This window comes from Branchiostoma lanceolatum, chromosome 4 (genome assembly GCF_035083965.1).
Source record: "Branchiostoma lanceolatum isolate klBraLanc5 chromosome 4, klBraLanc5.hap2, whole genome shotgun sequence".
Lineage (NCBI taxonomy): Eukaryota > Metazoa > Chordata > Leptocardii > Amphioxiformes > Branchiostomatidae > Branchiostoma > Branchiostoma lanceolatum.
The window spans coordinates 16,782,535-16,795,316 of NC_089725.1; the positions used below are offsets into that span (position 1 = coordinate 16,782,535).

General features: G+C 40.0%; 2 protein-coding genes across 6 annotated transcripts in view; one reads left to right on the plus strand and one right to left on the minus strand.

Moving 5' to 3' along the window:
- The first annotated feature begins 234 nt into the window (after positions 1 to 234).
- LOC136432952 (5-hydroxymethyl-dUMP N-hydrolase-like) lies at positions 235 to 3,351 on the plus strand. The gene is made up of 5 exons (XM_066424633.1): positions 235 to 351; positions 1,037 to 1,196; positions 1,700 to 1,753; positions 2,038 to 2,148; positions 2,456 to 3,351. The coding sequence occupies exons 2-5, from the start codon at positions 1,052 to 1,054 to the stop codon at positions 2,563 to 2,565; spliced, it is 420 nt and encodes a 139-aa protein (XP_066280730.1). The 5' UTR covers positions 235 to 351; positions 1,037 to 1,051; the 3' UTR covers positions 2,566 to 3,351.
- A 145-nt stretch (positions 3,352 to 3,496) lies between these two features.
- The window catches only part of LOC136432947 (MAPK/MAK/MRK overlapping kinase-like), a 31,829-nt gene continuing 22,543 nt past the window's right edge, over positions 3,497 to 12,782 (minus strand). For 4 of the 5 annotated variants that reach the window (XM_066424618.1, XM_066424620.1, XM_066424621.1 and 1 more), the window contains 3 exons: positions 6,680 to 6,866; positions 5,889 to 6,125; positions 3,497 to 5,437 (listed from right to left, as the gene is read on the minus strand). In XM_066424618.1, the coding sequence (XP_066280715.1) occupies positions 5,360 to 5,437; positions 5,889 to 6,125; positions 6,680 to 6,866 (502 nt within the window). In that variant the 3' untranslated portion in view covers positions 3,497 to 5,359. The remainder of the gene's footprint in view (positions 5,438 to 5,888; positions 6,126 to 6,679; positions 6,867 to 12,782) is intronic. The other variant, XM_066424619.1, reaches the window with a different exon arrangement.

A 12,782-nucleotide genomic window follows, 5' to 3' on the forward strand; every position in this document is an offset into this window, starting at 1 on the left:
AACGTGTATTGTCGTCGAAAAACTGTGTTTTGACAATTTATAGTCATGATAAGTCTATATATGTATATCGCTTTTCTCTTGAGTATCATTGACTACCTAGGTAGTGTCGCTTGAAACGTTATATTCCAACGGCCAGCTATTCCAACGACCTGGTAACGGGTTTCTCCGATCCCACAATCCCGTGCACGTCTTGATTGGATTGTATCTAGCTTTGTTGTCCCAGGACATGTCGGAAGAGGGCGTCATTCTAGATCTACATCGATGGGTCAAAGTTGAAAAGGTCATATGCTTGGCGGGAAACTCCTGAAGTCCAACGTGTCAGACGATCCACGCGACGCAACGTATTAAAAGGTGCGTAATCCATCAAAACCAGACTTTAATATAACGTTAACGTGTGATAAGTCACAGTGTACTTTGCTATTCTCTCTATCTTGGTTGAGAAGCGAGTCTGAAGCTGCAATATACAGAGGTTAGAAAATTACTAGTATGTGTGTGTGCATGTGCAGTGTGCTTTGGGTATCATTTGGCGGGATCCAGGGCAGTTTATCAAAGGAGGTTTCAATAGTTTATCCAAACATATTGATTTCTATCTGGTGCAATACTTTGGCCTACATTATAGTTGTATTTGCAAAGTGCTGGGGTTCAGTGGGAGGGACGGATTTTGGCCAGCAGGCCCAGCACACACATGGCAAGATTTGTGCCTTTGTTGTTTGGCTTAGAGTTGTTGGGATCCTGTTATTGAATAAGGTGCTCAAGGTGTGGCCTTCCTCAAGCACGGGGTCTCTAGCATGCCACGTCTTCTCTGAATGTTAGTAAACCCTGCCACTGACTTGATGTGGCTCAGGAACTCATTCAGGCAGCTGGGATTCAAACTCCTGACCTTTTAACCCACGATTCGGAGTGGGATTGCCAATCCGCACACCACATAGAATTGGAAATTGGACAATTGTCTTGCTAAGTACTGTTCCCACCGACTCAACCAGAAAATTTTAATCTGACTTTTCACTCTATATTAAATCTTGTTTATTTTCTATAGCACCCATCACACACAATGAAGATCTACTTCTGTGGCAGTATTCGTGGAGGCCGGTGTGATGCAGAACTGTACGGCAGGATCATTGAACAGCTGCAGGCCTATGGACCTGTCCTGACTGAACATGTCGGCTTTAAAGACCCCATTCTCAAAGATATTGAAGGTAGCATACTATCTAGATATACTGTAATTCTTGTTTCTTTCACTGTAACTTTATGTTCACGGTTTTCATGGTCCTCTGTACCGTGAACGTATCATCACCGTGAAAAAAGCTGTTGTTACTATTTGATTCCTTCACAAATCCGTTCTGTAACTCACTTGCCACCATCGTGAATTTAAAGTTCAGTGAAAATGTCAATTTTCCTTACACCACGAAGTTTTGCTACCGTGAAGATAAAGTGAATTACAGTACTGGGTGTGAGGGCAACTTGTAAATTAAGGTGCATATGCATCTGTTTTGCCCTCCCTTTCACATTGTTATAAACTAGATAACACTTGACACAAATACATGTTAAGTGTAAATATGTAGCAGGTTTTGTCATCATTAGACATTACACAAAACAATGCACTAGTGCTTTACTTGTTCCTACCCAATGCTGTAGATGTAACTCCCTTGTATGATGTATTCTACAAGGTATCTACTCCATGTATTTTATTTCTATCCAGGTGATGATGTGGCCATACATACACAGGACATGGCATGGCTGGAAGAGTCGGATGGTAGGGACTGATTCCTTGATACTAGGTTGCCCTCTGTACCTTTCTGACATCAGCTACATTATATAAGGATGTCATTAAATTATTCATCATTCAATAAGTAAAAAGTGTTATCTTTCTCAGGTCTTTTTTTACAGAAGTCGGAACTGAAAATTCAGACATTTACAATACTACAGGATGCTATACAGGGTAGGAAGAATGCTGCCAATGTGTGATTATAAACCAAGTTACCAGGTAGTCTTAGTTTTGTTAACAAAGGCCCACCAGTTTCCTTGGTATGATTGTAGTTGTGGTTGCCGAGGTGACCCAGCCATCACTTGGAGTTGGATATGAGATTGGGAGGGCGGTGGCCTGGAAGAAAAGGATCCTGTGTCTGTACAGGCCCACTGAAGGCAAAGGTAAGTCTATTTCCTTAGACAGCTTTACTCAAAGTTATAAGGGTAAGGCTCTACCAAGACCTAATAGTCATAAAAAATCTTATTTGTTAAAAAGCAGCAGTTTGTTTTATTTGTATGTATCCCACTAGATTGGGTCTAGTGCCCAACTATGAGCTCTCCAAAGCGAGGGAAACATATTTCTAGAAGGTACATGTCAATTTCACTACTTCTGTTTGAAGTTGTCATGTTATAGTTGACAACATTTTCAAATGACACTAATGGGCTACTAGATTTACAATCAGTTGTCATTCTGTCTATCATCTTCCAGGTTTGTCAGCCATGATCCGAGGGGCTCATGATTGCAAGAACTTCATCGTCAAGGATTACCAGGAAGCGGAGGTGCCAGGTATCCTCAAGGAGTTCCTTGGCAGCTCATAGTTTGATATAGAAACATTTACAGCTCGTATCAGTTTACTTGCTGTGGAACAAACATGACTGGGTGGATGGGGCACTTTTGAAATACCCCCAATATATGTGCCATTTCCAGAAAGCATCATAAGCTGTACTCCTAAAAAAGCAATGAAACAAATCATGAACAAAGTCTTGTGCGAATAAGATGCATGCTGTTCTTTTAAATGGTCCCTACTCATTATCCAATTCAGATGCTCTGTTGTTCCGTATGATTGGACTGATATGGGACATCAAAATAGACAATGAATGCTGTAGCATACTGTTATGAAACAATCGTTATGACCATTTGAAGCATTGATAAAGAACGTAATGTGTAAACCTTCTCCCTGCTGTCTTACCCAAAACAGGATGTGCTATTAATATAAAAGGCTAGGTTAAAGATAACAATAATGAAGAATTTGTAAGTCACTGATCCTCAACAAAGGGATTGACATACATGTCAGGACCATAACATTGTTATCATGTAGGCGGTTGACATTAAGGGCTCAAATTTACCAGGTAATTTGTGCAATTGGAATATAATGTGGCAGCTGTGTTAAAAAAATATACCTCCTAATTGTCAAAGTTTTAATGAGAAAATAATAATTTCTTTGAGCAACTTTGTAAATTTGGTCAGAAAGTAAATGATTATCTTTTGTCAGAGATCTGGTTCTACCTCCTAGTACTCCAAACAGGTGAATGTTTGAATTTTTTGAGTGGCTGCATATTAAACTACAATAGAGGATTTTGATTAAATATACCAACTCGGTGTAACCCTAGAGAAGATCTGGTTCATTTTGGGCAACTAGAAGTGTTCTATAGTATTAACTTACTGTAGTACGTTGTTGTGTGCTGTGGAAACGTGTGCCAAAAAAAGACCCAAGAAGTTCAATTAACAATTATAAAACAGGAGACTGCATTTCACACTGTTAGGTTGACATATAATGTCAACAACATTTACTTCCTGTCCAAAAGAATTGTCACACAATTATATAAACATAATCGCAAATTTCAAAACTATTCTCTTGATTGTACCCAGCATCATTTACAGAATCCTACCAAAACTAGCAGTACATGACATGACAGTTGAACACAGGAAAATTGGCTGCTAGCACCCTTTGAACATCAGGCACAGGTGACAGGACAGGTGGTGACTGTTCATGGAGGCCATCTTGTGAATGCTGTGACAACTGCAGATACATGTCGAAGAAAAATATGGCTGCTTTGTGTATGCCATTGAAGTATTGTGGTACAATGTTTCATGTGTAACTCACATAACCAGATGAGAAATTAAAATATTGATGCATTCCAGATATTTTTAAAGTAAACAAAAATGAAATCTGATATGTCACCCTCCTTTCCAGGCTACCTTGATTGCTTGCAAAAGCCTTGTTTGGCATACATTATAAACATCCAGTAGATTAATTCTCTTGGTAATGTTACATTGTACAGTAAATGTTAGGGCAGCAAATCAGTAACATATTCTTTGAGCTAATGTGACAGCAGAGAGCACAGTGCATCTGAAGAATGTAGCAGAGGTACCAATATAGTGACTTGTTAAAGTGTCTAACTTTTGAGGAAAATTTACTGTCCTGTGTGCCTGACAACCAAACATGAACACTTAATGCCAAAGTACCTGCACTGATACTGAGATCTGCTAGGTGGCACTGTGCACGCATTTGGATTTTTTTATGACTTTGCAAAGAAGCTGCGAACAGGCACCTCTGCATTAATAAAATTTGCATACTGGCAATTATGGTATGCATTCATAAACCATTTCACATGCATTCAACTTTCACCAACTTTGATGGCTATGAACTTGAGTATCCCCTAGCAATAAAAATACATGCAAAATATACATCTCCAAAAAACACAGCATATTTACATTTACATTTTCTGCTCTTGCGTATTTTATCAATGAACAACCCATGTACAAAATTCAAAATACCTCACAGCAAATTCCTCACAATGGCACTTTCTTTAAAGATGATATTTATATCTAAAATATAGCATGGATACTCTGACAGTAGGTACATTATCTGCAAGATCTTAACATATTACAGGCTCTATCTATATATACAATACATCTTTGTATCATTCACTATGGTCAGCTCTGCAGAGTATATACTGACATCAATTGTTCCAATCTCTGTACATTAAAAAATGCAGCAGTCAATATTTCTTCTTGTTCAAAAACCTGTACAGTTGATACAACCGACCTGACCAACATCCAGCAGCATAACATGAACTGCTATTTGATATGTTACTTTTTACACTCATTCAGATAAAACTGATGACCCTTGTCACACTTGGTTGCCCAAACCAGGCTTGGTACCAAGAAGGTACTTTCTGGACCAAAAACAAACCATGATATGACCAATTCCCTCAATATTAAAAAGTAAAAGGATGGAAACACGTTCAAAATTAGAAATTGAGACAGTCTGAGTAGACCAATGACAACACGGTTAAAGTGGATAAAAATGGCCAAACAGATTAAGATGTGGACCTTTATATTAAAACTTGATTACGAAATATAAAATGAAAGCCATCTAAAGATAATATTTCTGTAGAAGAACACGACAGCTGCTAATAACACAACAACAACCTGGTCCCAGAATCATTCTTTAGTCTAGGTGACAACTGGGGTATCCTTGAACATTCTAGGGCATCATTAATATTAACATCAAGGATGTTACTGGGAAAGTTCCTAGTGGTCCAGTCATGATCTTGGTACCATGCCTGTTAAAGCCTGACGCCTCCTCCCGCCCTGTTAGTGATGAACTCAGAAGCCTGCTCCCCGCCGGTCAATGGAGGGCAGCTGATAGTGACCAAACACGTTCTTGGTAGGCAGCTGGTGATTCTGCAGAGGCATAAAGGAAAGTCTTAAGAAAACTGGGGCTGGTGTAGATAAACGAACAAGATAGTGGATAAAATCCCACATGCAGACTTTTATTCATGTGTTCCTGAAAATGGAATCACATTTGGTTACCATACACATAACATTGTATGTTTAGCCGGATGTCCCTTGTTTGCTTGCTTTTTATCTGCATCTGTCTGATGTACAAAAAGTGCGTACATCACAAATAGGTCATCTTTGACGTCATTTCCTTTCCAGCTCAGATTTTCTCTCAATACTCCTTTACTACTGATGCATATGACATGCCTGGAGCTACATGCAACTTAACAGTACATATTGTATAAGAAGTTACATTTTGTGTCTCAACCTGCCGTGATTCACAGTTGGAAAGACGAAACGGTCAGGAAGCAAGAAAGGGAAACGTTCTGTCAGCATGGTGAATGTAATAGCTCACCTTAGGTTTCCTGGCCTTCTGTTGTGGATGGGAGCTCATGATGGCAGGGAGCATGGTGGAGGTGGATGTGGAGGTGGCACCGGGGACGGGCAGTTTGGGGACGATGGAGTGGGTGGGGAAGGAACTGTTGGGGAAGGTTGTACTGTGGATGGACAGGGCATTACTCTGGGGGACTTTGGGTAACATAAAGCCATTCTGGTGGTTCGCCTGCTGGGCTTCTAGTCTTCTGTTTCTCCTCTGTAAGGAAATGCGATGGCGAATCAGTGAAGCAGAAACAAGCGATGGGTTTCACAAAAATATGCTTTGATCAAATTATCTGGTTAGTGGTTTAAGACCAATTTTCTCTTAGTGTTGTTCAAAACACTCTGAAGAGATGATTGACTTCTCAAAATGGAAGAAAAGGTCCAGGAGTTTAATAAAGAGTAACAAAGTAATCAATAGTATGTTATTTTTTAAACAAGATCAGCTAAAGGAAATCAAGTCAAGAAATTGATTATAGAAGATATGAATTGGGATGAAAAATATGATGTAAAATATTCCTAGCATGATTAGTTTAATGTTGGTGGAAAAGGCTGGGGTAAACGTCAGATACTCTGCTTATTTCAATTCTTTGAACCAAATGTGTTTTATTTGAACCTCAGTGTATGTTGAAGATGGCAATTTCAGCACTCCTTTAGGGGAAGCAAAATAATGTTAGCTACAGTACTCAACAATCCATTCCTAGCATTAGGGAGCATACGATGTTAGTGGTGACTACTGATGAGGCCCTGCTCTGGGTTTGTACAACTTGCCATAAGGTTTGGAAGATGGCGGTAACTGACCCGTCTTCGCTGCTGAGCGAGCTGTTCCGTTCTGGTTGTCGTGTCGGAAATTCTGGAGATTTCTGTTCTACCAGATCCCGGTCTGTCGCCGCCAGCCTTGTCCGCATTCTTGGCACGGTCCACCTTCTGCAGCGCTGCTTGTCTCTTCTCAGCTTCCCTGCAGGACCAGGAATGGCAATTGTCATGCATTAAGCTTTTTTGTATGTGCAAAATATAGCGAGGGCACAACATCTGCTTCCTGTCCTAAAGTTAAGGAACTCTACATCAAATGCTGATCTCTGTTTTGGAAAAGCTGCTGCATAATTGGTACCTTAGACTCGACAACAGTAGGAATCCTCTTTGGCACCTTGACTTTTATGTCTAATTCATACAAATCATCATGACCCTTTCTCCTTCCATAGCTGATCCCTATTTCACTTCTGATGCTGTTAGTCTCCCAGGGCTTTTACATTAGGTATCTTAAATCCCTGTGTGGCCTGAACACTAGGCTTGCTGAGATCAGTGCTATTCCAGGGACGATAATCTTCAGTCAACGCCTTCTCTGACCGTATATGCTGCCTCTAAAGGGAAAGTTACCGTAGGGTCAGAAGGGTAGGAAATAACCTGACTCCTCAGCAGATCCCAGAAGACTTCAGTCTTTTATGCTGGAAAGCAGCATTATGTAGGTACTACCTCTACTCTGATGTGTTATAACGAGCTTGGTCTGAAAGTGTGCACATGTAGGCCACCTTTGGCTTGGGTATCGGAATATCTAAATCACATGCACAGGAAAATTAGTTCCCTTAGAATAACTGCACCAACTGGTGAAATCATAACTTGTTCCGAATTTTAAAGGCCCACTATGTAGGATTTTGGCGCAAAAATTGAAAATATTCTTGTGAACAAATCTTAATGTTAATGGCAGGTACTGACATGTACAACCCCTTTTCAGCATATTTTCTTCATTATTTTGTCTATTTTTGGTATTTGTGAACTGTACAAAAACAAAACAAAACAAAAACTCCCGGACACCACCTCAATAGTAGATAAACAACAACATCCCAGTGCACTGGAGGACCCCCATGGTGGTCTAATCACTTAGGCACACTTTAGACTGCCAGATGTCATGAAGCTCTTCTTCTTTGGAAACACTCATATCTTTTTCCAAGAGGGTAGAATACAACTATTAATTTATTCTAGAGAGTCTACTTTGAAGGGTATCAATAAAGTGTGGTTATTTTCCCTTCAAAACTGCAAGAACTCTGGTAAGGATGATTTTTTTACGGAAACTGGTGAACTGTAAACAGGCACCCCACTGGGCGATCAGCCTGATACGAAGTACAGAAGCCATGTGTGGCCATGTGTTAGTTTCACACTGTGTGTTGTTTTGGATGGAGGATAACAGTTTTTTAAAGTTGTTTGTATGGTGCAGTAATGTTGTAACCTCCCTTCCTGAATATCGGTAAGCAATTCTATAGGGTTGATAAAGCTTGCTATGCAAAGAAACAGTAGGAAAATCTACTTTCTGTATTGGCCTAAAACTACATAGTGGGTCTTTAAAACATGATTCAAAAGTTATTTGTATAAGCTATGCCAAGAGTGAAATATGAAGAAGTTACTTGGCTCATGATAGTTGCATCCTCGTCCACCAGGACCTTTCCGCTCTACGTTACATCGCTCGCGGAAAAGGCCCTGGTAACACGGGGTGGCATCCATGGTTATTGCAGGTCGAGCCTCCAAAACAGCTTCAGCCAATCAGAGGGGTTAAAACCCATTTGCTTCCACTCATCGGAAGCAAACGCGCAAAGAACGCTGGGAAGCTATCAACCAATCAGGTTACGTGTTACGGCTAGCTCATTAATTATTTATGAGCTACAACTGCCGTTTGTCCCAAATAAGGGTTAGCTCATTAACTATTCATTAGCTACAACTGCCGTTTGTCCCAAATAAGGATTAGCTCATTAATTATTCATCAGCAAGTCTCGTCGACCTGCAATAACCATGGATGCCATCCCGTGTTACCAGGGCCCTTTCTGCGAGCGATGTAACGTGGAGCGGAAGGGTCCTGGTGAACGAGGATGGATAGTTGAGGCTGGGACAGATATATTTATTTCAATGAGATTGCTGTGGACTTCCAAAAAAAAGGTCATGCCAAACAGATAACAAGCAAGCATGGTTAACACACTATAGGTGGAAAGATAATTGGCCCACTGGGGGATACCAATGAAGCACACATCTGTGACACATGGAGTACTGAAGCTAATGTGACATGACAATTCCTTACTTACTGATATGACATTTCCATGACTAGTATAAGGAAAATATTAATCTGAAAACAATTAAGATAGACCAAAAACAGTAACTCCCCATGAATTACATGTAGCAGTCTCTTCCATTGATCCCATGACCTGGAATGTCTGATAAATGACAAGTTCTACCACCTCTAAACTCTATTTCCTGTCACTAGCTCCCAAAAGTCAAAGCCTAGTGCACAGAGGCAATAATCTTCAGGGCCATTCTGTTCTGGACTCTACAAAATGTACAATGTAAAGCTGTAAAGCAGCCAACCTCACACTGCAGTGAAGCATGACAGTTTTTGATACCTGAAGCTCTTCATGCTCAAGGCCCCTTTGAAAAGACTAATTCATGTACACGTACAACCCCTCACATTGTGCTCTTGCGGACTTCCACTCTTTGAATCCACCTGATTTGATCAATATGGCAAAGCAGCGGGTCCCTTACCACTTATGCCACAAGGACATGAAAGAAATAACAAGATTTATTCCATTTCCAAGACTGGCTGTTTTATGGCTTGTCCTAAGATGTGCTTCTTCATGTCATCCACAGACTAGAAGCCAGATATTGAAGCCTGCCAAGCCCAGGATGACATTACCTTAAAAGACCCAATCAAAACTAGCTTTATAACAGAATATGGAGGATAATGAATAGAATGTCGTTGTCATTGTATTATTGAAAATTTCCCATGAGCAATTCTGATGAGATGAATTATGATTTTATTAGGTTGTGTGTTCCTCTCACTGAGCATCTACAAATGGGTATGGTACTGTACTTTTATTACCAATACTGGATGCGAAGAAATAATACAGACTAATAGTGATGTACTCATCTGGTCATACGACACAAGTGTATCTGTTAACCACCATGAAGTAAATTCTTGATGCTCACTTTTTTCTGTATCTTGTAATTCTCCATTTTTATTATGATCTTCTTCTTCTCTTGGTAGTCCTTCGATTTACATTATGATATTCATTATCATAAGGACTGATTAAAAACCAGAAGAAAGAGGGATGATTTGTCTTCCACAAAATGATATGTAATGGGTTGAACATGCCATTGATGTCCCAATGAAATTGAAGTGTGTATCAGAGCTGTCAACCATGCGACAGGTGGAATCACAAACAGACCACAGCACATATTAGCCTTGAAAGGGACTGGTTACTGTTCTTGCTGATACCTGTAACATCTTTTATGATAAAAGCTGATGCCAAAGATACAAAAACATCAGATTTGACAAACCTAGATGTCTCCCAGATGAAAAACAAAAACACCCTGAAAACCAACGAGCATAGCTTAATGGTAACAGCTGAAAAGATACCTTAAATGTTTTTCTACTTACATTTCTTGTCTGTCTACACAGAAGACCAGGTTAATCGGTGTGGCCATCTCCTTGATTGTGACTCAAGCTGGAATGCTAATGTCTGTGCCCACAAAGACGTCTACCTCAGTATCTCTTTTTCATACACACTGGAATGTTCCTCCTAACAACAAGTCCCCACCAGCCAGCCAACACACTGTAACATCTGCCTCCGCCTTTATTACTTCCTGCCAGCCTATTCATGCCTCTGATTGGTAGCGAGGCAGTCTCAGCAGCATTACGGCTGACTTGTTTGAAATGCGCCTCTCAGTCCCTAGATGTGGCGCATGATTCTTCCTTTCATCCCATTAATATGTATTTTCCCCAGGCTTGGAGACAGTTAACGTTATAACACTGGATGGTCATGGCATTTTTTTCCATGTGTGTGTTTCTGTATGTGTACTGGTTGCATATACAGTTTTGTACATCTGATCATGATATTAGAAAAGCCAATAAGACAGCATAGATCCCTTCAGGTCATCGCTATCATTAAGGTATTAACTCAATAGTCACCTCTTTCAGATGACATCGCTAAGACACTAGAGTATCACTATGATGAAAAGAGCCCAGTACCTTTTATCCGTCCCTTCAAATTTTGTAGATTCAGATGCTGGGGACATCAAACATTAATTTCTTTCCCTTGTTTGGAACTGGAGTAGTATACGAGTCAGGGTAATGCCATGATTATCATCCATTTCAGAGAGCACTTTCCGTGGGATTCTTTGATTATGTTGAGCCCAACATACTGTTGGGCGCAACATATTGTGTTCGTAAGGTTTCTTTCTCCTGTCAAATCTTGTAATCGACGCAGCTCGGTCGTCCCTGGACCAACTGAGCTGAAATTTGTTATACAGGTAGAGTGGGTAAATACCCTGGGAGTTTTTTTTCATTTTTTCGATATTGACCTTGAAAGTGATTTTATTGAGGTTTTTCTGACCAAAAACGTACATTCTGGCCTCCTGTGCTCTGGAAATACATCCAAATGACCTGAAATTTACTATTGAACAAATATTCAAAGAATCCCATTCGCACTTTTGGCATACAACACTTAAAAATACGATTGTAGAGGGTATTTTGGGGAGAACATCGGCTATTTTCCTCACATGGGGTCACTGACCTTTAGGTCACTTCTTTATTCATCTGGCCAGGTGGACTAATTCGGTCAGCCAATGAGAGAGCGCGTTGTAACACGGATTTATCAAGCTCAACCTGATTGGTTTAATAGTCAATTTAATTTGGGGCATACTCTGACAGGTACAGACACAACTTCACTACTCCCTGGCTCCCATCCTTGCGCTGTTATTGTTGTGTCCTACTGAAGTTAAGTGCAATTGAGAAGGTTCAAAACTTTTCTGGTGGTATTTTTCGACACACACGGTGTTTTTTTATTTTAACACTGCATGGAAACAAAGATTTCTACAAGTTTGCAAGCTTGGACACTATGGTGAAACCTGACATTTCCTCGCTATGTACACAAATTTTCTACCCCTGTGTCACCAAGATTGGACACCAGTGCACACAATAGTGAACACAAAGTGCCCAAAGTTTCCCACCTAGGAAACATCCGGGACGTTGACAATAACATTAACAATAACAATAGAGAGTTGGGAAATGCGTTAAAATTTACCTTGAGCAAGGAGGCCCTTGCTTTGAGTAATTGTTTAAAGTTTTTGGCTAAAAATGACGTAAACGATTTCAAATACCAACATTGCAGACATACAACAAACGTTGGCCTCTATGCCACAGTCGCTTTTTGCATGGGGAGGGAAATGGGCGAAACATGTTGCATTTGCTCCCGCAAATGTTGCCTTTCTAGTTTACATTGTAAATCTAATTGTAAAGCAGTAGGAAGAGTGGTCTATCGGAACAAAACGTGCACCTGTTGTCTTTGCACTGCACCTTTATTTTTGAATATTATTATTAAAATATTACTTTAGTCTGAGGACCAGGGGATGCATCAGGCACCAACTACAACAATCAATGATAAAGTTAAGTAAAGGCCACCTTCCGTTTTGCTTCCACTTCAGAAACACTCTTTGTTGTAAAGTACTATCCATACAGTGTCTTCTATTGTGCCAACAGGAAGGTCATAACGATGAAGGGCGGGAAGAAATGTGAAGTGTTTTGATGTAAGGCCATGTAATGTTGATGTCCTTTACAGTGGCATTGAACAGAAAGTACTGGTAATACAACATCAGTAGTTGATCAATGGTAGCATCAAAATCACTGAGAATTTTTGAATTTGACTGGAGTAAGTTACTTCATTACCTCATTGAAAATATCCATCACTTTCATTAGGTAAATACTATTAAGTCTATCATAACATGAATATTGTGGGCAGGAAGATGAAATATTACTGAAAATCTACCTAATATGAAGAGTAGAATTTTAGGTAGCAAGATGCCTTCATGTTTGAAATATTTACAGAAATATTTTCCT